The 27,387-nt window shown below is 37.8% G+C and overlaps 2 protein-coding genes and 1 long non-coding RNA gene across 3 annotated transcripts; 1 reads left to right on the forward strand and 2 right to left on the reverse strand.

Annotated features, from left to right (window-relative positions):
* Positions 1-22: 22 nt before the first annotated feature.
* LOC107562073 (keratin, type I cytoskeletal 50 kDa-like) lies at positions 23-2,594 on the reverse strand. The gene is made up of 7 exons (XM_016246636.1): positions 1,989-2,594; positions 1,662-1,744; positions 1,424-1,580; positions 1,052-1,213; positions 848-973; positions 326-546; positions 23-223 (listed from the first exon to the last, which is right to left on the reverse strand). Exons 1-7 carry the CDS (start codon positions 2,538-2,540, stop codon positions 103-105), a joined length of 1,422 nt encoding a protein of 473 aa, XP_016102122.1. The 5' UTR covers positions 2,541-2,594; the 3' UTR covers positions 23-102.
* Positions 2,595-14,250: 11,656 nt separating this feature from the next.
* On the forward strand, positions 14,251-14,845 carry LOC107562080 (uncharacterized). Its single transcript, XR_001605949.1, has 3 exons — positions 14,251-14,407; positions 14,618-14,655; positions 14,731-14,845. It is a non-coding gene; the product is annotated as an uncharacterized lncRNA (long non-coding RNA).
* An 848-nt stretch (positions 14,846-15,693) lies between these two features.
* Positions 15,694-22,971, reverse strand: LOC107562074 (keratin, type I cytoskeletal 19-like). Its single transcript, XM_016246637.1, has 9 exons — positions 22,607-22,971; positions 21,821-21,949; positions 21,476-21,558; positions 21,155-21,311; positions 20,895-21,056; positions 17,397-17,522; positions 16,098-16,318; positions 15,901-15,995; positions 15,694-15,809 (listed from the first exon to the last, which is right to left on the reverse strand). Exons 1-9 carry the CDS (start codon positions 22,880-22,882, stop codon positions 15,703-15,705), a joined length of 1,356 nt encoding a protein of 451 aa, XP_016102123.1. The 5' UTR covers positions 22,883-22,971; the 3' UTR covers positions 15,694-15,702.
* Between the last annotated feature and the right edge of the window lie 4,416 nt (positions 22,972-27,387).

The raw sequence follows: 27,387 nt of genomic DNA on the forward strand, positions 1-27,387 counted from the left end.
ACAGATTTAACATGACACAAACCACGGCATCACTGATTTTATTCTCAAAAAGTGGATCACAGTGGAAGGCCTGAAAACTGGTGTGACAGTCGTGTTTGGTGTTTATTTTGTAGTAGTTGACACCACTTGCCCATCAACAATGTCTTCCACAATGGTCTTCACCATGACGGTTTTGGTTGAGCTCACTCCTCCTCCTCCTCCTCCTCCACTAGTAGTGGTGACACTGACAAAAGAGAGAAAGTGTTGATAAGTTCTTCAGAAATGGCAAAACCCAAAAAGAATGCTCATTTTACAGTATCACTATCAGTTTTCCAACATCTCCTACCTGGTTGCTCCTCCGTCCAGCAGTCTCCTGTACTCCGCGATCTCCATCTCCAGCCGGGTCTTGATGTCCAACAGCATTTTGTACTCCTGAGATTGTCTGTCCGTGTCGGCTCTGAGGTGAACGATCTGCTCCTCCAGACTTGTTACGCGAGCCTGTATTTGAGTCAGCTGCATGGAGTAACGCGCTTCTGTATCTGCGAGAGTTCCCTCAAGAGACGCTTTCTGTAGAATAGAGATAAGGTGGTATTTATTAGCGTAGACTGGATTAATAAGTATATGTTGGGTAAATAATGGTAGAAGTTCAACCAGCCTGCTGAAAAAAACAACTTAACCCAGCCTAAGATGGAATTGCTTTTCTTATCAGGTTCCAAGCATTGTCAGGATTGTCTAGTTTGCTGGTTTCAGAGGGGTTTGGTAACCTATACAAATATCTACAAGCATCAGTTTGGAGACCAATTACACCAGCTAAGACCAGCTTAGAATGGCTTAAAATGTTGGTATAGATGGATCCTAAAACACTTACTTTACTGAGTTCAGATTGTAACTCAATCTCCAGGCCTTGAAGGGTGCGTCTAAGCTCAGTGATTTCAGTCTTGGACACTTGGAGGGTCTCTGTACTGGCCGCAACCTCCTTAGTCAGTGTCTCTGACTGCAGATAAACAACAATCAGAGTTTAGTTAAGCGTCGCCAAAGACCAAAACTAGGCTAGTTTTGTGCTCTCTTTTACCTTGGTTTGGAACCAGGCCTCTAGTTCGCGCCGGTTTTTGGCAGCGACTCCCTCGTACTGCTCTCGGATCTCAGCCATCACACGGTTCAGATCCTCCTGAGGTGCTGCATCCACCTCCACATTCACTGAACCAGTCATCTGACTGCGCATGGCTGCCAGTTCCTACAAAGAGAAGAAGAACTTGAGATGATGTATGACCCCTGAGGCACATTCCCTGAAATTTATAGCGCTTATCAGCATCACATTTGACAGCTTTGTTAGTTCATTTTATGGCAAGGTCAGAGGAACATGTCTGTTTTGGAATGATCAAAATATCTTGCTTGTCATGTTGATAGCAATCAAACAGCATGATTGAATTTGACAGGTTTTTACCTCCTCGTGGTTCTTCTTGAGGAAGATAAGCTCCTCCTTTAAGCCTTCAATCTGCATCTCCAGGTCGGATCTTGACAATGTCAACTCATCAAGGAGTCTCTTCAGCCCAGCGATATCTGCTTCCACAGATTGACGCATGGCCAACTCGTTCTCATACCTAAATGAATCACACAGAGTGGCTTATTAGCAACTTTTCCCCCAAGTATAAGGGTTGCATACACTGTAGGTTTGCATTTACTTAGTCTTGAAGTCGTCGGCGGCCAACTTTGCGTTATCGACGGCCAGGTAGACTCCCCCATTGACACGAGTGGCATCTTGGATCTGTCAGAGACAAATAATGATGTTCTTGCAAATGCATAGCTTCCAAATATGCATTATTAAGATCTACATGCAAATATTGTCTGTTGCACCCATTTTGGGAGGTAACCCATAACAGTACGTGGCAGAAATACATGGCTTTGTTTCAATTTGATGTGCAGAAAACTCAATGAGAACATGACCACACCCTTAATCCTGCAGCTATGAAAACAGTATCTTGTGCACGAGATGTTTACAGTAGCAGTACCTTATCTTGCAGGTCGCTGATTGTAGCCTGGTAGGCAGAGTAATCTCTCGCAGCAGGTGAAGTTTTGTTCTCCAAAAACTGTCTGATCTTCAGCTCGAGATCTGCGTTGGCCTTCTCCAGCAAGCGCACCTTCTCCAGGTAGGTCCCCAGACGGTCGTTTAGGTTCTGCATGGTCGCTTTCTCATTGACAGTCACGTTGAGGTCCATATCGCCTCCTCCGGCGCCACCACCAAAGCCAAACCCTGCTCCGCCACCAGCGCCACCACCAAAGCTGAACCCTGCTCCGCCACCAGCGCCACTACCAAAGCCGAAGCCGGCTCTACCACCACCGCCGCCACCAGATGCAAAGGTGCTTGCCCCGGTGGAGATACGGACCCCGTGGCCTCCTGCACCCCCATACACGCTGCCAGCACGCATGGCGCTTATACGGCCACCGCCTCCACCACCAATCATGGATGACTGAGACAAGCCTCCCATAGAAGCACCCCGCAGGGAGCTTCCACCGAAACCCCCTCCAGAAGACATGAAACTTTGGCTGCTATAGGACGTCATTGCTGGGGTGCAGAGGAGAGAGCCTTTTTGCTGGAAGGAGAGGGAATGTGGTGCACAGACGAGGCTGATTGATTTTTATATGTTTGTGGGATGAGGTAAGGGGTGGGTGGAGGTAAAGATGGAGGAGGGGGTGAGGGGAGAATATGAACTCAAAACTTCACTCTCCGCCCAACATGCCTAGAGGCAGAGGATCTGGCAGGTGAAATGACATGAATTGTTGGAATGAGCTCCGAGTGAGAGCTCATAGCCCAGGGATATGTGCAAAAGACAAGAAACACCAAGACAAATGCACATCTTATCTTAAAACATGAATGCATATATAACCTGCAACATTTTTCACAGGACGTGATTGTTTTGATGTGTAGACCTTGATGTTCCCATGCATGTCTGCATAGGGTCTCATGTTACAGCCATAAGGTTTGTGTTACAGTGCTCTGACAGGATGACCTGCACCTGCCAGCGGGGTTTCCAAAGCAACGAAGTGCTGGATGTGATAAACACTTATAAACAGCGAGCTAAAACCACACAGTGAAATGGGCTCTTGCGCATGGAATGCTGCCAGCTTCCCCAGAACAGACCTCCCTTTGTCTTTGCAAACATGAACAGAACAAAAACAGAACGAGTGAGAGAAACATTTTCCAAAGTGAACTTTTAAATTGCACAAGAGCCATCTGGAGACATACTGGCATGGTGCTAATTGTCTTGCGTAACAGTCTTTTTCTGAGAGCTTAAGCCATGACTCAGATACGCCACTCCAGAAGTTCTTACTTTTATCTCCGAAAATTCTCTTATGTGTAAGAAAGTTTAAACTGAGAGCTGCAGCATTGCTTTGGAAAGCATGACCATGCAATTCAACTGGTTCATTTCTATCAGCAGTTATTTAAGCGTCAATGTTGCATTAAGATACATCAGTAGCGTAATTGCTAGTTTGAACACATTTACAAAGTTACATTGTACCCTTGTACAGCTGTCATTACACAATCAAATGAAAACAATGTGCTTTATGAATTTAGTGAAGGCTATGTATCAAGTGATTCATCGCGTTTAAGTGAGCGAATGTGCCTGCAGTTATAAGGTGTAGAATGATGTGAATTTCATGAGATACTGAATGACAAGATTTATTTGATCCATACGCGCTGCTTCCGAACAAGTTCTTTCTTGCTTTATTTTTAATCACAAATTCAGAGAATGTTTTCCTGGATTAAAAGATCACCTTGTTAATGCAAGACCGTGAGCATATCGATTTAAAGGACATGTTTATGTGCACGCTTTTGTAAGCATGCAATGCAGGAGTTAATCTATTAATGAGTCTTAGTCAGCCTTTTACTTTCACTGTGAAAATTTTCTACTGATAAAAGAGGCGAACTGGAAATGTGCAATGCACTGAGAGAGATATGGAAGGAAAACATTTATTTCAATTCATTTGCTTTTACTCATGAAACGACCCTGCTGAAAAAAACAATAGATCCATCACAGAAATTCTAATGATTTCCCTCCAACCTAATTTTTTTAATTGGCCGATATAAAAATATGAAATGGGAGGAAAATTATACGTAAAAGAGTTTGCAAGCAAACACATGCAAAATCTTTGGGAGAGAATGCAAAAACATTGAAATGTTTTTTTCCTCCCATCTCATAATTATTCCATCAACATGTCCCTTTAGGGGTTTCATATCATTTTCCATCATCATTTTGTGAAGTTTCTCTGAAGAATACAAAACTTTTGCAAACTGCAGTTTATCAGGGTAACAAAAACTTTTGCGAATGAATGCAAAAACATATAAATTAAATGTAAAAAATATAATAAATAAATGACAAAAAACATAATTTTTCTATACATTTCAAATTTCTTTCTATCACCATGTCCCTTATTGTCAGTGCAGTGAAGTTTCTCGAGGAATGCAGAACTTTTTCAAATTAATGTAGAAAACATTGAAATATGATACACTCTTAAAAATAAAGGTGCTTCACGATGCCATAGAAGAACCTTTTTGTCTAAATGGTTCCATAAAGAACCTTTAACATCTGAAGATACTTTCTGTTTCACAACAGGTTCTTTGTGGCGAAAGAAGGTTCTTCAGATTATAAAAAGGTAAGAAAGAGATGGTTCTTTAAAGAACCTTTGACTGAATGGTTCTTTGTGGAACCAAAAATGGTTCTTCTATGGCATTGCTTGAAGAACCTTTTGAAGCACCTTTATTTTTAAGAGTGTACATGTAGATGTATATGGACTTTAATCAAAAACTGTGATTAAAGCAGCCTACATCTTCTTTTTGCCTTTGACTTTATAATATGGTTCTTCTAGTTTCTTTGCTTACTTACATATGTGTTGCAGAAGCTCAGTGTGTTTCTTTGCACTGGGTGTGGCACAGTCATAAATCTGCTCCATATTTTAGATAGCAGCATTACTGATATCAGCAATTGCAAAATGATCTGATCTGGTAAAATAATACTTTATATTGTCATTGTATTTTATTGATATCTAAATGAAGGCAAGCAATTATATTCTCTACTGGTCATATATGGGATGCTAAAACTTACATAAACAGTCATTATCTCACAGACAATGAAAACACTGTCATTACACATGAAGGGATTCATCCGAAACTCAAACTTTAACGATTGAACTGGTTTTTCTTGTCTTGTGGTAGCAATTCATAGTAGTAAAAAGATAAGTGCAGAGGATCTATAAAAGAACAATGTATTGTTTTACAGTGCATCCGGAAAGTATTCACAGCGCTTCACTTTTTCCACATTTTGTTATGTTACAGTCTTATTCCAAAATGGATTCAATTCATAATTTTTCTCCAAATTCTAAAAACAATACCCCATAATGACAACGTGAAAGAAGTTTGTTTGAAATCTTTGCAAATCTATTCAAAATAAAAAAATGAAAAAATCATATGTACATAAGTATTCGCAACCTTTGCCATGACACTCAAAATTGAGCTCAGGTGCATCCTGTTTCCACTGCTCATCCTTGAGACGTTTCTACAACTTGATTGGAGTCCACCTGTGGTAAATTCAGTTGATTGAACATGATTTGGAAAGGCACACACCTGTCTATATAAGGTCCCACAGTTAACAGTGCTTGTCAGAGCACAAACCAAGCCATGAAGTCCAAGGAATTGTCTGTAGACCTGAATGCCAAGCGTCATGTCTGGAGGAAACCAGGCACTGCTCATCACCTGGCCAATACCATCCCGACAGTGAAGCATGGTGGTGGCAGTATCATGCTGTGGGCATGTTTTTCAGCAGCAGGAACTGGGAGACTAGTCAGGATCGAGGAAAAGATGAATAAAGCAATGTACAGAGACAGTCCTCTGACTGGGGTGACGGCTCGTCTTTCAACAGGACAATGACCCGAAGCACACAGCCAAGATAACAAAGTGGCTACGGGACAACTCTGTGAATGTCCTAGAGTAGCCCAGACTTGAACCCGATTGAACATCTCTGGAGAGATCTGAAAATGGTTGTGCATGGACGCTCCCCATCAGATCCTGGATCAACATTATTGTCCAAAAATATAGATCTAACCCCTTATGTGCCTTTCACATGGCCTCCCCTGTGACCGGTGTTGTTTGCAAAGTCCTTTTAAAGTCTATTCTGCTGTATGTTTAAAAGTAGCCAAAACTCACATGCACGATGTATTTACATGATAAACAGATGTGGTTACCACGTAAGAAACATAATACTGTAAAAAGAATTCCCATTTGTTTTTCCTGTTTCACACATGCAATTTAGATCTTTATACACTTACTTGTGAGAACAGCACCAAAGCATTAAAAACTCTTACCATTAGCAGTTGATTTATTGTTATAAGAGCAGATGTATGAAAATGAATGAGAATTAATTAAATCGCATGGTTAAAATCTGTATAGCTGAAATACATATTAGATGTAGTAAGAAAGTCCGTACCATATGTGATTGTTGTACCTGGTATTAAGCCAGTTGGAAATATGCTTGCAAACTGAAAAATGTATTTTTGATAATCTGTTGACTGATAATTAAGAAGTTTCTGAAAATGTGCAGCTTTATACAAGCATTCGTGTTACTGTAGGTCAGAAAACAGGTTTGAAGATCTTTGAGCAGTTCAAATATCTCTTCTAAGAGTGTAGCAAGGAATATGAGTCTCTTTCTGCCCTGCCCTGAATGAAGCACCAGTGCCTAGAATTACACCTATCTAGGATTCGGAGGTTTGAATGACAGCTCTGCCTTTTTTTGAGGTCTCCACCCTATTATCGCCTGCAGGATCCCGGTTCATGACTCACCGCGGTCTCAGGCTTCCTGTTTTGTTCACCCAACAAACTTCATGCCAATACTTGTTGTTCTCAGCGGCACTGGCAAACATTTGTGCAAATTCATTTCTAATCAAATCTGTGCTCCACAGACTTAGAGATCTTGAAGGTTGAATCACACACATGGTGATTATTGGGTATGGCATGAAAAGTATAATCATCTTGCACCATAGAAATTGCTCAACTCAATCCGAGCAGCTGAATCCTTAGCCATCTTCAAGAAACGACCAAAAACCCATCTGTTCCATCTTTATTTGACCCTCTAACTCTAGCACTTTCTATTCTATTTTAATTCTACTTTATCTATTTATCTTTTTTTTCTTAAAAAAAAAAACACTAGCTTTCTGTTTTTTCTAGTCTATCTACTTGTTTTTCTTTGTGTGTGTGTGTGTGTGTGTGTGTATGTGTGTGTGTGTATAATATACAGTATATATATATATATATATATATATATACAGTGGTGTGAAAAAGTGTTGGCCCCCTTCCTGATTTCTTATTTTTTTGCATGTTTGTCACACTTTAATGTTTCAGATCATCAAACAAATTTAAATATTAGTCAAAGATAACACAAGTGAACACAACATGCAGTTTTTAAATGAAGGTTTTTATTATTAAGGGAAAACAAAATCCAAAACTACATGGCCCTGTGTGAAGACGTGTTTGCCCCCGTTAAAACTGTGGTTTATCACACCTGAGTTCAATTTCTCTAGCCACACCCAGGCCTGATTACTGCCACACCTGTTCGCAATCAAGAAATCTCTTAAATAGGACCTGCCTGACAAAGTGAAGTAGACCAAAAGATCCTCAAAAGCTAGACATCATGCCGAGATCCAAAGAAATTCAGAAACAAATGAGAAATCTGCATAGATGAGTAGACCAAAATTCCTCCACAGCGCTGTAACAGACTCATTGCAAGTTATCGCAAACGCTTGATTGCATTTGTTGCTGCTAAGGGTGGCCCAACCAGTTATTAGGTTTAGGGGGCAAACACTTCTTCACACAGGGCCATGTAGTTTTGGATTTTGTTTTCCCTTAATAATAAAAACCTTCATTTAAAAAACTGCATGTTGTGTTATCTTTTACTAATATTTAAATTTGTTTGATGATCTGAAACATTAAAGTGTGACAAACATGCAAAAAAATAAGAAATCAGGAAGGGGGCCAACACTTTTTCACACCACTGTGTGTATATATATACACACACGTATGTGTATTATAAGCTATATATACAGTATATCTTGCTACGTGTACTGCGTTAGGTTAACCGAGACTTGTCATTTGCACTTACAGTATATATTGTTGCTCTTTTGTTAGTTTTGACCGCTTTTATTGTCCTCATCTGTAAGTCGCTTTGGACAAAAGCGTCTGCTAAATGACTAAATAATGTAAATAAAAATTGCAAGAGTACTTTCGTGTCACTTTCATGTTGGGATCCTAGCACATTATTACAGTTCATCTGTAAATATAAGACATTACTAATACAGACACAAAGAGTCCCTAAGGGGGCACGGTGATGGAATAAAATATGAGATGGAAGGAAAACTTAGATTTCAAAATGTTTGCATTCAATGGCAAAACTTCTTCATTCTCTCACAAAAGTGCTGCATTTACCCATTTGCGTTCTCTTAAAAAAGCATTTCGTAAAACATCTCATGAATGTTTTGAATTCCCCTGCAAAAAACTTTATCATTCTCTTACATTATGCATTCCCTCGAGCATTCTATCGCAAAAGCACTGGAATATTTTTCACCCCACCTCAAATTATTTCTATCGCAAAAAGTTTTGTGACCGAACACAAACGTTTTGCAAGAGAATGCGAAACCTTTGAAATATAATATTTCCTCCAATTTTTTTTTACCATTATCATATCTCTTTAAGAGCTCCAATGTAGAGTTTCAATGTAAATGTCCTAGAAGCTGCATCAAAGATCTATTTCGATATACACTATATGGCCATATGTAAGCAGATACCTATTCACCACACCCTTATATATATGCTTTTTGAGCATTTGACTTCAAAACAGCTTTCTCTCGTCTGGAAAGGCTTTACACTGATGGAACATGGATGTAAAGATTTGCACTAGTAGAGTTCAATTAAAAATTTTTACAAGTAAAATAATTAAAAAAAATCTTAGTAACATTTCAAATAAGTACTAGTATATGGTGGCCGAGAGAGCTCAACATGCTACAACTTAAGAAAATGCATGCAAATAGAAAAAAATTAAGAAAACATCAGTTCTTCATCAGTTTGACATGTGCTGCAAATACTTGCAACACAACCAAGTTCAAAAACGCACGCGTGTTATCAAACTGATGAAGATGTTTTCTTGACTTGCTGGTGTTATTTCTAATGTGTACTAGTATCTATTGAATAAATAGCACACTTGCCATATTTGCTCCCATTTGGTCAGGCACTGGTTTGTGTGAGAGTGCTTTTGTTGACAGTCAGTGTTCAGTTTCGTCCCAAAGGTGATCAATAGAGCTCAGGTGTGGGCTTTGTGCATGCGGACAAGCTCTTCTTGACTTGAGGGATATTGCTTTGTGAACATTGACAGTCGGAAGCACTGAATGACACTGTATTTACTGGCATTGAGATTTGTTTTCACTTGAATTAAAAGCCTAACCAGTACCGTGTTAATTAGAAGGGGGTGTCCACATAATCTTGGTAGGTCAAACGCAAAATAAAGACATGGTATTACACACCTTCTGTGATAATTGGTCTCAGAATTGTAATTTCTCGTGATCTGATCATGTTTTGTCAAGGATTTACGCTGTCATGCAGAAGCACAGCTCATGCTAGAATCGTGGGTGGATTCTTCGATCTGTTGTTGAGAGGATTAAGCGTTCAGAAACATGATTAAAGAGCAGATGATTTTGCTCAAAGATCTTCAGATGAAGTTTACTCAAGATTTTCCAGTTTTCTGGGCCCCCCAAATGGCTATGATAAATAAATTGAAAAATATTAAATTAAATAATAAATTAAATATTCAGTCTGATTAAAGAAATGAAATTAAAGAAAAATATTAATTAATGAAGATTTTTATAGTTTTACTGTATGAAATAAATGCAACCTTGGTGAGCATAAGAGATGTCTCTCAACAACATTAAAAATGTTCAATGTTTTTGAAAATCTGTTAAGATCACAAAGGCTGCATTTATGTGAAAGTTATATTGTGAGTTATCATTAAACCAGTTTTTGCTGCTTGATATTTTTTTGCGGATATTGTTTTACACTACCATTCAAAAGTGGGGTAAGATAAAACATTTTTTAAAAAAACGTAATTCTTAAAAAAAAAACTTTTAAATACTTATAAAAAGATTATTCTAGAATAAACTATAGAATGTTTTAAAATATGCTATTCTGTTGATCTTGCTATTCATTAAAGAATCCTAAAACAAATGTAGCATTGTTTCTACAAAAATATTAATCAGTAAAAACTGTTTAATAAGAAATGTTTCTTGATACCAAATCAGCATATTAAAACTAATTTTAAAGGACACTGAAGACTGGAGTAATTATGATGCTGAAAATTCAGCTTTACCATCACAACAAATTACATTTTAAAATATATTAAAATAGAAAACTTTCTTAAATGCTAATAATATTTCACCATACTGTTTTTGAGCAAATAAATGCATTCTTGGTCAATGTAAGAAGAGAGACTTCTTTCAGAAAAATCGTAATTATTCAGCTTCTGATCGGTATTGTGCATATGCATCACAAACTACCATTTTATATTGATAAAACTTGAAGTTTCCTCAAACTGAAATGTTTGAAATTTAATCCAAGCAGTGTAATGAAGAATAAGAGAAAACGAGAAAAAAGTGATCAGAGATAGGACTATCTATGTAAACTGTTGGAATGATTCCCAGTCCTGCGGTATGTATAACGTTTATTCTTTTGTCTGAAGGATTTACAGAACCAAATTGATTGATTTCCTTTCTGAACTGCGTGATCTTTGAGGACTATCAGAAAATTCTGTGGCTGCATAGATCATGTTGGTTTGTCTGTGAGGCAGAGCAGCTGTGTTGATAGTGGATCTGTCATGGGTGTGGATTCAGAGAGCGTGAATGAGCTTGACAAAACTAGTTTTCACCTGTGACTCATTTATTCATCTGATGAGCTTTTTAGCCAGGGGCCTGAAAATAGTGAATTCGTGCTCTTAATTATGTTTATTAAGTCATTTAAATGAATAACTTTTCATAAAGATGAGGCCTTTTCAAAATGTTAACCTCAAGACCTTATTCTTTTTGACAACCATTCAGCTCAATGTGAAAGAAAGAAAAAAAAGAAAAAAAACGGAAGGGACTTTGACATCTGGCCTCTAATATCTGTCTACACCCAGATTATATAACAAATTAAAGGAGGCCAGCCAGGGCTAAACATGCCCAAAATATGCTTTTAAAGAAACTCAATTATGTTTATAAAGGCATAAATCAGAAAAAAGTTCAATAATAGTCACAAGCACACGACATGCAGAAAAATAAAAAGTAGGGTAATTGTAACATTTTTTTTTACATTTTCCTACTTGAAATACACTAGTCATCTTTTGATACAAGAATATAGGTGCACTAATTAATAGTACAACTGATATATTTTCACTAATAAGGACAAGACTGTAATATTAAATCAAATCCAAGAAGTCAGAGTGTTACAACTGCTCCCTTGGTGTTTGGGGGCAATCGTACCACTGATAAATAAGTCATATTAACCCACTGTATCTAAAATAAAAGCCTACCTTACTGCTGTAGTATCTAATAATGTTACTTTTTTGTGGTTCATATTCTTTTAGATGTCAGGCATCATATGCATTTGAAAAGCAAAAGTCTATTTTAGTCTATTTTTGCAGAAGACCAGACAACTATTCTAGTGGTAACTAGATTTTAATTATTTAAATATATATTTTACTCAACTACATTAATCAGCTCATGAGTCAAGAACAGTCTTTAACCAAACTTTAATGAAATGTTACAATTGCCATGATAAAAATCTCATATGCTAGCTAGCCAAAGGTTGTTCGTGTTCCTTTTTTATCAATAACCTAGAGAGCGCACGATTTACTTAAGAAAAGGGAACGAATTAGTAAATAGATAGACTGGGGGCAAGAGGGGGCAATTGTAACGCACTCAATTCCTCCAATCAGAAGCAAGCTAGAGTGATGACATTTAATATGCCCGTTTTAAAACTGCCCCCAGTCTCCCGAACTTTTTCCCCTCTGCGTATCATGTGCAGGGCTCCGGACACAAGGAATCTTCATTATCAAGGAGCCTTAAAATCTTTATGAAGTCTATAAACTGCTTGATTAGAATATCACCCACGATTCTGTTCATCATTGTGCATAAAGGTTTTGATTCTCGTCTCATTTTTCAAAACCAGTTAACAATAAAGTGCACAAGATATACAAAGTGTGTTTTTATTTGATTTTTCTATCTTTGCAAGAATGTAACAGGCATATTCTTTTTTTCCCCCCAACTTCTCTAAGTATACTATCTTAACACCAGCTTTAAAAAATGATTTAACCATTAACCAAACACTTTATCATTGTGTTATCCTTTGAGCTTTGGATTTGTGTTGTAATTTAATAAAAAAAAATTCTACAAATATTTAGCAGAAGCATGCATTAGTCAAGCTCAGGTACTTAAGTGGTTCGTATTGCTCAGTATGCGATTGCTCAATATGCGATTAACAGTAAGCTTACATTTGAAAGTCATTTTAATGTTGATATATTTATCCATCTTTTGAGATTCTGATGAGTGTTACAACTGCTCCCTTGGTGTTTGGGGGCAATCGTACCACTGATAAATAAGTCATATTAACCCACTGTATCTAAAATAAAAGCCTACCTTACTGCTGTAGTATCTAATAATGTTACTTTTTTGTGGTTCATATTCTTTTAGATGTCAGGCATCATATGCATTTGAAAAGCAAAAGTCTATTTTAGTCTATTTTTGCAGAAGACCAGACATATTATTTGTTAGAACATAAGCATTGTAGTCTACTCTACCAGGAAACAGTCCTCTGTAAAATGCGTTGCTCACATCTGAATATTTGGGTTGAACTGTTCTGGAACAGTGTTGTAAATACAACTTAACCACTGATTTCTAGTCGTGTCCTCTTTTGGAAGGCCAAACAAAGTAGTTTCGCTTTCATAACGAAGCACACAGCGTCTCCACGACATGGTGGCGGCGGCAACAATACTACAGCAGAATCAAAGTTACACATTCTTTCTTTGCGTGAACATTTGGGCGGTGTTATGCAAATCTTCCCACATAGTGACATAGACATGTGGGGGGGGTGTTTAAACTAGGCGTTTTAGGAGGGCGTGGACGAGTCATAACTTTTATAAAGAATATCTCTTTGGGTTTGAGACTTTAGTCTTTGCAACTTTAGGGATCTTATCTATTCACGAACAGCTTGTAACACTCCAAAGAGAAAGGAAAACTTGAAATCGTATCATCTGACCCCTTTAAGACTATAGCCGAAATTTTAATTGACGTACTGCGACACCTAGTGGCTTGTATCCAAAACACACCAAAATTAACACCACAGTTCTAATAATGACAGGTGACTGGATGACAAAATAAGAACTATAAGATTATACTATCAATTATAAACTCATTTTATTCTTAGTGCAAGAAAAATACCAATTTCAAAAATACCAGTTTATTGCCACAGGATTAAGACTGATACTGTATTTAATATAACTTTTTTTCCCCGAAGTCTGATTTCTAAATTGCATAATTTGGCTTTGTTTTCCTGTTGACGTGCTTTCTACAGCTCTCATACATTATATGTATGCATATTTGCTTTGCTTTGACCGCTCTCTGTGAGATATATCCAACTGCAGACCCGCAGCACCAGCAGTTTTCTCTGAAAGGTACTGTGGACATTTCCTCCAGCACACCATTACATTTGCACCCCCTTCTGACCAATTTGAAATGAACCAAGACACATGTATATTACATATACAAATACTGTACCTGAAAAATAAAGCCCTGTTTGTTTTATTTGTATATTATGTGTATTTGTAATGTATATCTTTGTTCTTATTTTCTAATAACAGGATAAAATAATGACAAAGATTTTTTATCTTTTCTCACTTTGGCCTAAATGTCTGCCATTCTTTTTTTATTTTATATTTTGTTAAGGTGTAAGAGGTGTTATGTTTCTGCACTCTTCCATTTTTAGCAAATTAAGAAAACTTTGTCTAAAAACAATTTTTGTGATGGTTTGTATTTTTTGTGCTCTGTATGGAACATCAGTGCCTGTTTAAGTGATGGACTCCATTACTTGTGTTTGTTTTCAGACGTTTTATACTTGTGCTATGACTTTTTGGCCTGTGCTACAAAACTTTCAACTTCTGTAGCACCAGTGCTATGTGAAAAAAAAGTTAACGTACAGCCCTGTATAAGGATTCAGAGAGTTGACACATTACCTGAGCTGCAGCAGTGCAACAAGTGTTACAGCAATTACCAGCAATTTTCTGCTTGACCAGCATGTTTAAGCCAGCCAAACTGGTCAAATTAATGTCATCTTCAAATCCACTTCAACATGCAGTTGTCTGTGGAGGTATGCATATCTTGAGCTGTTTGTTTAATGTACTCACAATTTATTATTGCATAATAGTTTACCTGTGTACTTATTTATTTATTTTAGGCTATACTATACATTTTTGCAACCAGTTATTGGTGTGATTATTTATTTGTTAAATAAGGAACAAGGAAGGGTTTTTTTGTGCCATTTACAGGGAGAATATTCTTATCTTTTGTTGTTTTCCAGTACATCTTGTCTTGGGAGCACCCTTTGATTTTACATCTGTAAGTAGTTATCAGTTAAAATCATTGACCTTTATGATGTTGTAGCAGAGATTTCTCTATGTTTGTGTCTTCCAGTGTGACACTCCAATCATACGGAGATGGTGGACTCCAGATGGTTTTCTCTGAAAGGTACTGGACATTTCCTCCAGCACACCATTACATTTGCACCCCCTTCTGACCAATTTGAAATTAACCAAGATACATGTATAGTACAGTGTAGAAACCCTACAAGAGGCCCTTCCAAGTGGATAACAGGCTACGCTTGTGAGGTATGTCTCAAATCTATCTATCTATCTATATACACACATTAATAAGAAATATTAAAGTTAAATTTTCCTTTAATATTCTGTAATGAAGGAGATCCCAGTAATCTCACAGAAGCTGTGAAATGGCTCCATTAAACAGACATCTGCTCAGGGGGGCAGTGGAAGAGCCTCTTTTTCTTTATAATGGAGGAAGAGGACAAGGAAAAGGCCCTCAACAATCTCCTGGAACAGAAGTTTCCAGAGTGCCCTTCATATTTCATCTTGTGTTCAGGGGAGTTATTTTTATAGGATTGTCATAACAAAATGAGCCTAAGAGTGAATTGTTCATTTGATACATTTTAATTTGAATTCATGCAAGATAGTCACGACAAAATGTGCCCACGAGTGAATTGTTCATTTTGTATGTTTTCATGCAGGATTGTCATGACAAAATGGGCTTAATAGTGAATTGTTCATTTTATAAACTTCAATTTAATTATTGTGTACATTTTGATTGTTTTAAAATCTTTTTAAATTATGCTGCTGCTTGTGTGTGTGTGTGTGTGTGTGTGTGTGTTTTAGTTTTCATATAGAAAAATGTATGATGCACGTGTTCTTGACTTTGAAGTAAACGTTTATTTTGAATCTTGTGATTAAAGTATATTTCATATAAAATGCCCAGAAGTTTCAAACATTATTTTTAATATCACAAACAGGAAATTAATCGCATAATACAATGAAACGAATTATCTATATACTCTAGTTTACAAGTAAAACTGTTTTATGCTGTTGCTTTATCTTCTCAGCTAATTTCTTGGACTTTCTCCTCAACAGAAGAAGATACGACTCTACCATCCACAAGCTCCTCCACAATGACCTTCACTCTGCGCTGGAGGTGAGGGTTATGCTCTATAAGGGTTTACCAAACAGACGCATATGTATTACTGCCTGGTTTCATTCATTTCTGCACTGCATTGGCTGAGAATTTCATTTCACTTACCTTCCTCTTCCTTTATCTCCACCGTTTTGGTCACAGTTTCTGTCTCTGTCACGGAAGTTTTAGTCGTGGAAGATGAAGATGTGCTTATGAAGGTCCTACAGGACACAACGATATACTCTGGGTCTCATAGCTGATACAGCGCATAAGCTCACCAACTTAGCTTACTGAAAACAGCCAAACAAATCTATTCTACGTACGTATGAGCTTCTCCATCCAGCAGCCTCCTGTACTCGGCGATCTCGATCTCCAGTCTCATCTTGATGTCCAGCAGTATCTGGTACTCTGAAGCCTGTTGTTGGATGTTGGCATTGAGTCCCTGTAGCTCCTTCTGCAGGTGGTCTATGCGCAACTGCAGCTGACTCAGCTGGGCTGCATAACGCATGCCAACATCAACCAAACTCTGCTCCAGATTTTGTTTCTGTGCAAAATGAGTATACACATAGTATGTAAATTAAATACCTAAGTGGAAATACTATATTATAACCCATGTTAAATCCACTAGCTGTTTCAATTATTTAAGGTCAACAGCATGATTGAGAGTGTGAGCATGATTGTTTTTATGGCATTCAATAAATAAGAAATTAATACTTAGTAGCTTACATTTTAGGCACAAAATTGTCAGTTATTTCTTGCAACAAATGCATGCATGCAACTATCTATGGAAGCCCACGCAACTTTTTTTGCAACTTTTTATCTTGCAATTCTGACTTTTTTTCGTGCAATTGCAAGTTTATATCTCACAATTCTGACTTCTTTTCATGGAGTTGTGAGATATAAGCTCATAATTGTGAGTTATAAAATCCAATTCTGAGGAAAAAACTTGCAATTGCTTGTTATAAGTCAGAATTGCAATATATAAAGAATTGCAAGATATAAAGTCGCAATTCTGAGAAAAAAAAGCCAGATTTGCAAATTAATATCTCGCAATTCTGACTTTATAACATGCACTTGCGAGTTTATATCTTGCCATTCTGACTTTATTTCTCAGAATTGCAATTTTATATCTCTTAAATCTAGAAGACGTAAACTCGTATTTGTGAGAAAGTCAGAACTGTGAAATAAAAAGTCACAATTCTGAACAAATTGGTTGAATGAATGATTTGCTGCTCACAGTCACTTCTTTCTGCAATGAATATTTGTTTTTGAATGAATCGTTTGAATGATTTAGTGACTCATTAAACAGTAACTTGACTCAAATCCGTGGATTCCTATTGAAATGACTGATGCAGAAGCTTTCTGTTGGTCAATGAGATGAATTCACATGACCCACTGATTGCGAAATCTGCTTCACCTCACAAGATATTCCCGAAGGTGTGAATTCCTATTAAGATGACTGGATTTTTACCAAAGCGGAATGATACAAACAGTAAAAAGTCATGGTGCCTATAATAGGGCTTTTGGAACGCTGCTCAGCCAATCACATTCGAGGACCGGAAATAACTGCTGTATAATGAAAAATAAGCAGAGATTTTCAGATATCTCCTGTGAGAATATACCATTGTGAGAACCCCCTGTAGTTCTATCTCCAGGCTCTGGAAAGTTCTCTTCAGATCAGTGAGCTCAGTCTGAGATGTCTTGATTTCAGTGTAGCTGCTGGTCACCTGAGTTTGCAGCACCTCCACCTAAAAATGTATGACACAGATAAAGGAATGAGGAATACATGATTATAAAAAAACAGTCTGGTCTGGTCAGTCAGAATATTGCCTGCTGCGAGTGTCTATACATTTCAGTTCATTACTGCAGAATGAACTGACCCAACACAATCTCATGAAAAACATGGTGGCCAATATGACTTTGAGTAGTATGAGAATGTATGATTTTTAGAAAATAAATAACCATGAAGGTCCACAGCTGAGATGTCAGCAAATAATAAGGCCCTATGATTTCCGCGAAACAGAAACCACAGAATTTGCTACATTTTGGAATGGATAAATATGTAAGTACACTTAAATCAAAACGTGATATGGACTAACATTAGTGTATGTGAATATTAAAGGGTTAGTTCACCCAAAAATAAAAATTCTGTCATTAATTACTCACTCTCATGTCGTTCCAAACCTGTAAGACCTTTGTTCATCTTCGGAACACAAATTAAGATATTCTTTTAATGGAATCTGAGTGCTCTCTGACCCTCCCATAGACAGCAAGGATATTACCACGATCAACACACAGAAACGTTGCAAGGACATCGGTAAAATAGTCCATGTGACATCAGGGGTTCAACCGTAATTTTGCGAAGCTACGAGAATACTTTTTGTGCGCAAAGAAAACAATAATAACATAAATTATTCAGCAATTCTTCTCTCCGAGTAACCGTCTTCCGCCATTTTGGAGAGTACCCCAGAATGTAATCAATGTAGTCAGCGTTGTTTACGTTCAGTAGAAAGCACGCGCATGCTGAACCCGCATTCTCGTAGCTTCGTAAAATTATGGTTGAACCCCTGATGTCACATGGACTATTTTACCAATGTCCTTGCTACGTTTCTATGCGTTGATCATGGTAATATGCTTGCTGTCTATGGAGCGTCAGAGAGCTCTCAGATTCCATCAAAAATATCTCGAATAAAAAAAATAAATTTGTGTTCCGAAGATGAATGAAGGTCTTACAGCTTTGGAATGACATGAGGGTGAGTAATTTTTGGGTGAACTATCCCTTTAAGCCACAAAATACTATTTAAATATGAATCCTGCATGTTCTGTGCGTCTCAATGTGAAGGAATGGCGCAGACGTGCGGTTTCGTACTACACACAAACTGAAGCGCATGACACTCGCGGTATTTTCAGCCTCTGCTGCCTCAATATATGAGTACAAGAACACATCATCTTTAACTGCTCTGAGAATCACTTCATGAACATTTGTTATCATATCATATAGGCTACAAAGTGAAACATAAAGGTCTTAACAGGACCCGTCAAAATAAAAGTTCCGTGGTGGTGCCCAGTAATGCACTTTTAGCCTGTCATGTCACGGTTGGAGAGACCGTAACTGAACTCCGTATCTACCCTGTCAAGGAGAATGTTGATGAATTCTCAGTTTCCTGATGCTTCTGTCAAGACTCTCTGCGTTTGTTGAAACTACTGATGCTACTGCTGTAGAACCTCCGTGTCAGTGGTATCCACTTATCAGCTCTCTACCTGTCCTGTTACAGTCAAGGAGACTGTCTGTGAACTCTCAGTCTGTCCTGTCATGGTTATAAAGGGCTGTCTTTGAACTCTCTGCCTGTCCTGTCACGGCTATGGAGACCGTCTGTGAACTCTCTGCCTGTCCTGTAACATCTATGGAGGCCGTCTGTGAACTCTCTGCCTGTCCCGTCATGGTTATGGAGGCTGTCTGTGAACTCTCTGCCTGTCCTGTCACGGTTATAGAAGCCATCTGTGAACTCTCTGCCTGTCCCGTCACGGTTATGGAAGCCATCTGTGAACTCTCTGCCTGTCCCGTCACAGTTATGGAGGCCATCTGTGAACTCTCTGCCTGTCCCGTCATGGCTATGGAGGCCGTCTGTGAACTCTCTGTTTGTCCTGTCACGGTTATGGAGGCAGTCTGTGAACTCTGCCTGTCCTGTCACGGCTATGGAGGCCATCTGTGAACTCTGCCTGTCCCGTCACGGCTATGAAGGCCGTCTATGAACTCTCAGTCTGTCCTGTCTTGGTCAAAAGGGCTGCCCCTGAACCCTCTGCTCTCCCTGTTATGGCCAAAGATGCTGCTTCTGAACTGTCTTTGTTTAAATTCTGCTGTTGAATCTGATTTTGAACTGTCTGTCTTGCCAGTTTCAGTGAATTAGTCTAATTATGAACTGGCTGCCCATCCAGTTTCCCTGTTCCTAGTTTCCCTGTTTTCCAAGTTTTTGCTTCTCTCGTGTTTGGATCCTTGGACTATTACCTTGTTTTGATTGTTTGCTGCCTGCCCTGACCTATGCCTGTTTGTGAATTACTCTTTTGCCTCTGCCTTGGATATTACCATTTGCTGTTACTGGACACTGCCTGTTTTGACCACTCTCTTTTAATAAAGCCTGCAAGTGGATCCCCACTCCGTTGTCATGCCCCCTTCGTTACAGTGACAAAATATATTACTTAATGTAATGATAGTACTACTACTACTAAATAAAAACAAAACATTATTTTAAAGTAATATTTCCCAGAAAAAATATTTACCATAAATTATTTAGATGAAAAATGTAAATAGGCCTACACAGTATTTCTGGGAAAAAAAAAAATAATAATAATAATAATTGTTTTTAAATAAATTAATTGGAGATGCTTTTGATTATTAAAATTTAATGAAACATTTAAAATGGAATCCAGAAAAGTAATGGAAAACACAGAATTTGGTAAAAACAAAAACAAACAAAAAACTGAATTTGAGAAACAAAATAAATTGCTGTCAAATTATGTAAGTTTCATTATTTCAATTAATCAGACAATTAATTTAAATTAATGCTTTTTGATTAATATTTAATTTAACCATTAAAACAGAGTATAGAAAAATAAAAATGGAGAAAAAAAGTTATTTGGAAAAAAAATAAAAATAAAATGGATTTCATAGGGCCCTACAAATGTATTTGTATGAATTCATACAAATTTGCTACCAATTCGCCAAAACATAATATAGTTATAAATTGCCATGAGAGTATATAATGACCTTGGGATGTTCTAATAGACTGAGTTAAAATACTTTGGAATTTAGAAGTTCCTGCCCCTACAGTCTAAGCCAGACAAACGTGAAATATTCGGAAGTTTTGACTGCAGAAAGACTTAATGATTACTTGACTATCGCAATCACATTCCTTTTATACAGTCCATTGTTCTGAAGCGTATCATCAGACAGTTAACATCTCAATCATTATTAGGGGATTTACTTAAAAAAAACATTGAGACAATGAATTACATTCCACTCTCTTTATATCTTAAAATCCTGTGACCTGAGAAAGGTTCACCCGCCTCTGCTAGGTCTAACATATTGTTTTCTCGAAGGTGAACTTGTCCTACTTGCTCACCTTGCTCTGGAACCATCTTTCAGCCTCTCTGCGGTTTTTCTCAATAAGCATCTCATACTGCGCTCTCATCTCCTGCAGCTCCTTGTCAAGGTCTGACTGAGCTGCACAGTCCATCTCCACATTAACAGAGCCGCTTTGCTGCTGCCGCAACAAATGCAGATCCTGTGGAAAAGAAGAGGAGAGAAAAAAGCGTTCACTCTTCCAAAAACTGTTCTTGTGAAATAATTGGTTAAATGTGTGAGGGTGCACTGAAAAGGTACCTCTTCATGGTTCTTCTTGATGTACAGCAGCTCCTCTTTCAGTCCAGTAAGCTGGTTCTCTAGATCTCCAATGAAGAGTTTGATCTCCCCCAGAACCCCCCGCAGTCGAGCCGAATCCGCTTCCACGACCGTATGCAGATTCATTTCCGCCTCATACCTGCCAAAGCCAAGGAGAAAAATTAGTATATGGTATTTCTTAAGCTATAGTCCTGAAGATGAAGCAACCAACACTAAAAATGTAAACATTCTGTGTAATTCTATTCAAAATTAAAAAGGAATCTGCAGTCTGAAAATCTGAGTGTGGGTTTACACATCACATACTTCAGCCGAAAATCTTCAGCTGCGAGCTTGGTGTTGTCCAGCTTCAGACGGAGGGCAGCGTTCTCCACAAAACGACTTTTAATCTTTTGGAAAAATAGAAATTGTGGGTTAGTCACGGGATGTTAATATATCTTTAAAATTAGCATAACAACATCATGCCTGCATTAAAAAAAGAGAAAGTATCACTCTGTTTAACACTGATGCTAAACTGCGTGTGAACAGTGGTATGTGTGATATTTGAAACACAAAGCATGGCATAATGGCACAAGGTGAGGCAGTGTTCACCACATGCCATTTCAGTCATTTCAAGGGTGTGATCCTTGGGATGATTGACAGCAGCTCTACCTGTGTGCAGAGCTCTGAAATGGTTTTGAAATGGGCACTCAAGTCTTTGCCCTGCAGCGGCCTCTTGTTGTTGTAAAACTCCTTAATTTGCAGCTCAAGTTTCTTGTTGGCCTGCTCTAAAGTGTGCACCTAAAACACAAAACACATGCGCGGATCTTCAGAAAATCATTAAAGATGAGACAATTGTTATTGTACAATCTTACGTCATAGGAAATGCAGAATATTAAGACTTGATTTAGAATTACAGAAATAAAGTTATTTGAATTTTTTGATTAGTCCTAAATATTTAGAATAAAACCATTATAAATGATTATATGAAAATATACAGTAATCCAATGTTACTAAATAGTAAAATGAACAACCTTAGTAAATTTTCCATTTTTTCCTTAAAGACAAACAAACAAAAAGCAACAACAAAAACCTTAATAAGAATTCAATAAAATTAACAAAAATAAGAATTATAATACATTGTTCCATCCATAACACAGAATGTAAACCTAGAATGCTAAACGTTTACCTAAAAATAACTTTAGGGATTCCAGTCATGGCTTTTACAAGATAATATTTATTAAGTAAAATAATTTGATAGTTTTATTTTTTAAAGAGCTAATATATAAACAATGTTATTGTTATTGACTTATACACTAATTATAAAAATATTTAAGTATATAATTTTTTAATAAATATGTGTTTTTAAAAAAAATCATTCAGCAGTGTTCATAAGAAGAAGATAAGATTTTTTAAATGTAATTTCTGTTACAATTTCAAGTTAACCAGGTGTGTTACCCGCTCCAGGTAAGATGCCAGGCGGTCATTGAGGTTCTGCATTGTCTGCTTCTCATTGCCATGCAGCGTGACCTCATAACCAGCCGTCGTCAAAGATGAAGTGGACAAAGATCTGGAGATGCGGCCACCAAAGCCCCCAGCTCTGCCATAGTTTTGTCCACCAAAAGACAAAGAGGCCCCTGAACTCCCCACTCCGTTTATGACCAGTGCACCAGAGGAAGATGACCCGAGCACACTCCGAGTGGTGAACGTCTTACTGCTGCGACGGACCGACATGGCTGAGTGAGAAGATCTGCGCAAGTTAAGATGTCCTTCAATGTCGAAACTAAACACCTAAACTAATTTGCACTAAAGATTGTCTTATATAGCCCTGTTGCATCCCACACGGTGTCAGATTTCCAGTTCCAGTGAATAGATGGAATGTGAGTGAGACCTGCCTGTACCCGGATGCAGATTAAAACAATTGACTTCAAAACCTGCTATCACACCCTTGACCTTCCAAAACCTGTAAAATGATTTCTGGCTTAGAGTGATTACTTCTTTAACAGTTTAACTGGTGTATAAACTGATTGCTTGTATTGGACACGTGCCAGTTCAAAATATTAACAGTGGCTTTTATGAAAAGTTATAACTTTTTCTTCTTTTAAATGCAGCCATTAATTATACACATCCATGTGACACATCCTAAACCCATTTTCAGATGTTTCTTTATTTTGTGGATTCACCACATCATTCATCAGGTTTTGCTTTGGCATTTAGGTAATATGACAAAAAAAATTATTTCTCAAGCTTGGAACAAAAACACACTCAAATACCATGCATCTGAACAATAACCATCACTCATGATGAATGTATTCATGTGTCAGAATGAAGTAAAAACACATGTCTTAAGTACATTTTTCCCCATCAGTTGCCTAATGTCACCATCTCTTGAAACGTACAGATGTAACCCCTGATAAAATGGATTAGCTGGTAGAGTTGACAGAGAAGGGATATAGCTGTTGACGTTTTTAAAAAATGGGTGAATGGTAAAATTCATAGGAAATCAATCATGCTTTCAAACTATTTTGACTTCTACTGTCAGAACTTGCATGCAAATTCATGAGGCTCGACCCATCTCAAAGAAAGTATTTCACTCAGTGGATTTTTACTTGTAACAGCATGTATCCCCTTGGTAGATTTCCAAAATCTGTCACTTAAATGCATCTTTCTTTTGAGTAATGAAAATAATTTGTCTAAAGTGTCATTTTAAAAATGCTTTAAATATATTTTTCAAGGTAAAATATATTTATGGTATCCTGTTTTTTTTATCTTTCCATGTTGCTTACACTCTTAAAAATAAAGGTGCTTCAAAAGGTTCTTCAAGCAATGCCATAGAAGAACCATTTTTGGTTCCACAAAGAACCATTCAGTCAAAGGTTCTTTAAAGAACCATCTCTTTCTTACCTTTTTGTAATCTGAAGAACCTTCTTTCGCCACAAAGAACCTTTTGTGAAACAGAAAGTATCTTCAGATGTTAAAGGTTATCTATGGAACCATTTAGACAAAAAGGTTCTTCTATGGCATCGTGAAGCACCTTTATTTGTAAGAGTAGACCACAAGATTTAGATTTTGCAGACACAAGCTTTTTAAATATTAATAGTGAAAGCGATTCTGTTCAAATATTTATTAGTTCACCTAAATAAAAACTCTGCCATCATTTACTCTCCAACGAGTCGGTCCAAACCTGTCTGACTGACTTTCTTCTGTGGAACATAAAAGAAAATGTTTCATACAATGAAATTCAGTGGTAACCAAAACTGGTTACTGATATTCTTCAGAACATTTTCTTTTGCCATACATGTTTGGATTGACGTAAGACTTTCAGTTTGTACTTCATTCTTGTAATAAGGCTTTTTTTATTTCAAAACAGGCATTTCATCCCGACATTTCTTACTTAATGCTCCCAAAAAAATTTCAAAATGAAATTTGATGCTCATACAGAAATGGTTTGCTTCAGTCATTAAATGAGAACTGAATATTTAATGTGTTTTCCACAAATTCATAGATTGGATGAAATGTGATTGCCATTATATCATCATTAACCAATGCTAAAGATATGGAAAGGGGGAAAATGCTCGAATCGTCATATACCTTATAGACCATGCATTCAACGGTGGACTGGCAATTGTTTGTTCACAGACTCACACGATAGCATAGGATTGAGTTCTTGAGTAAAATCTTTAGATACATAAAACTAATGGTCCTGAGAGGAAGCAACAGACTCTTCCTCGGCAATCAAATCTAAAGTACTGCGTCACAGCCTTTCTCCACCAGTTCATTTGAATCAATAATGACAGTTTTAAAAAGGTCACATTGATTTCACATCATATAATATTACAAGAGGACAATTGATTAGATGAGAACATGAATAAAAAATCCACTGCCAATTCCTTTTTACAGGTCAAATTCATTTTAATGCTGTTTCCCATTCTTTAACCGCTACAACTTTCCTGATCGTTTGGTTTTGTAATGCTAGCTTCTCATAAATAACCATTGGATTTCAGTTTACTGTCATGTCTGACGTATTCTATTTAAACATGCTCCTCCTCCTGAACAATTATCCAACTCCATTGATTCACAACTTTTTTCTTTTTTTTTACCTGAACATTTCAATATAAAAGGACTGACCTGTAATTTTGGATTACAAGGTTTTATCCTTACACTGTTGAAAACCTTTCTGGCTCAGGACTAATCAGGTAAATCTGATTTTTCTTAAATATCCATGCTTAAGAAATCATCTTGAAAAATTAAATGTTTAGGCTACACTTAAAAATAAAGGTGCTTCAAAAGGTTCTTCAAGCGATGCCATAGAAGAACCATTTTTGGTTCCACAAAGAACCATTCAGTCAAAGGTTCTTTAAAGAACCATCTCTTTCTTACCTTTTTATAATCTGAAGAACCTTCTTTCGCCACAAAGTACCTTTTGTGAAACAGAAAGGTTCTTCAGATGTTAAAGGTTCTTTATGGAACCATTTAGACCAAAAGGTTCTTCTATGGCATCGTGAAGCACCTTTATTTTTAAGAGTGTATTTGATATTGTAGGTAGTCTAAACTGGTCTTTCTGATTCTTTGGCTGGTATGAAGCTGGCAGACCATCTTGAATCAGCAATGAACAAGCCACCAAGTGGTCATTTTAGCTGGTTTCAGTTAATAACCAGCCTGAACCAGCTAGAAACCGTGTACCATTTTCCAAATCTGTACCATTTTTTTATTTTTGTATTATAATTTGGCACCGACACTTATTTAAACCACTTGTTTTTCACAGAGATGATGGCCAAGTGCGTTGTATTGACCGCTTTAGCGATGCTGGCGGTGGCATGTGTGGCCTCTCCTCTGTCCAAAGACGCACCTGCAAACACAAAGGCGACGGAACGGCTTCCGGAGAGACCACCTGAGACACCGGAGAGACCGCAGTCCCGTGTGAGTCGTTCCGTGCATTTACCGGAGGATCAGCGAGAGCTCATGTCCCGGCAGCTCTTACAGGCACTACTGTCAGGTGCGTGTCTCGGGAGGTAAAACATTAGAAGAAACGAAGCCTCACTCTTACTTGCTGTTCTTCGGTGTTTTTGGCAGAAATCATCCAGCGGGAGGACTGCGTTACAGATTATCAAGGCTGGGTAGATTTTGGGCGTCGGAGTACAAACTGAGATTTAACCGTAAAAACTCTGTACTATGATTTTTGTCATTAAATATATTTGCAACTATATGTGTTTTGTGTCATCTGGGTGCGAATAATTTGACTCGCGTGTGATAAAGATGAAGACAGTCATACCACCCTGTTGAAAAAACCAGCATATGCTGGTTAGGTATGTTTTGATGCTGGTTTAAACTGGTCCTTGCTGATTCTTTGCCGGTTTAAACTGGTCCTTTGCTGGTTTAAATTGGTCCTTTTGCTGGTTTATGCTGGTCCTTTGTTGGTTTAAGCCGGTCCTTTGCTGGTTTAAACCGGTCCTTTGCTGGTTTATGCTGGTCCTTTGCTGGTTTATGCTGGTCCTTTGCTGGTTTAAACTGGTCCTTTTGCTGGTTTATGCTGGTCCTTTGTTGGTTTAAGCCGGTCCTTTGCTGGTTTATGCTGGTCCTTTGCTGGTTTATGCTGGTCCTTTGCTGGTTTATGCTGGTCCTTTGCTGGTTTATGCTGGTCCTTTGCTGGTTTATGCTGGTCCTTTGCTGGTTTATGCTGGTCCTTTGCTGGTTTATGCTGGTCCTTTGCTGGTTTATGCTGGTCCTTTGCTGGTTTATGCTGGTCCTTTGCTGGTTTATGCTGGTCCTTTGCTGGTTTATGCTGGTCCTTTGCTGGTTTATGCTGGTCCTTTGCTGGTTTATGCTGGTCCTTTGCTGGTTTATGCTGGTCCGAAAATAGCACGTATGGTCACCCTAGCATAAACCAGCAAAAGGACCAGCATAAACCAGCAAAAGGACCAGCATAAACCAGCAAAGGACCAGCATAAACCAGCTTAAACCAGCATCCCAGCGTCAAAACCAGTGGCGGCTCGTCGGGGGAGGGGGAAATGGGAGAAGGACGATTTAATGTTAATAAAATTCACAATTCATTTCAGTTCATGTCTCAGAATGTGTATTTTTTGTTTGTAATTTCACAGTTGTAATACCATAACGTGAAAGCGCCGCTTTTCTATCGCGAATGTGCTGAATATGCTGATGTAATTACAACCACTAGGTGATAGAGAAGGGTAGGGGGAGGCCGGGGGAGAGATGAGCTCTCGTGCCTCCGTTGGTAAAAA

Source organism: Sinocyclocheilus grahami, unplaced genomic scaffold (assembly GCF_001515645.1).
Source record: "Sinocyclocheilus grahami isolate Dianchi unplaced genomic scaffold, SAMN03320097.WGS_v1.1 scaffold804.1, whole genome shotgun sequence".
NCBI classification, from domain to species: Eukaryota; Metazoa; Chordata; class Actinopteri; order Cypriniformes; family Cyprinidae; genus Sinocyclocheilus; species Sinocyclocheilus grahami.

What these genes read in the sequence shown, in the direction of transcription:
- LOC107562073 (XM_016246636.1), bottom strand. Translation starts at nt 2,540, where the DNA reads ATGACGTCCTATAGCAGCCAAAGTTTCATGTCTTCTGGAGGGGGTTTC. An exon ending in TCAGCGACCTGCAAGATAAG is followed by an intron (nt 1,745 to 1,988) that starts GTACTGCTACTG and finishes TGTCTCTGACAG; the next exon opens with ATCCAAGATGCCACTCGTGT. An exon ending in AGGCCTGGTTCCAAACCAAG is followed by an intron (nt 974 to 1,051) that starts GTAAAAGAGAGC and finishes GTTTATCTGCAG; the next exon opens with TCAGAGACACTGACTAAGGA.
- LOC107562074 (XM_016246637.1), bottom strand. Translation starts at nt 22,882, where the DNA reads ATGTCGGTCCGTCGCAGCAGTAAGACGTTCACCACTCGGAGTGTGCTC. An exon ending in TACAGGGGGTTCTCACAATG is followed by an intron (nt 16,319 to 17,396) that starts GTATATTCTCAC and finishes CATTTTGCACAG; the next exon opens with AAACAAAATCTGGAGCAGAG. An exon ending in CTGGATGGAGAAGCTCATAC is followed by an intron (nt 15,996 to 16,097) that starts GTACGTAGAATA and finishes TGTGTCCTGTAG; the next exon opens with GACCTTCATAAGCACATCTT.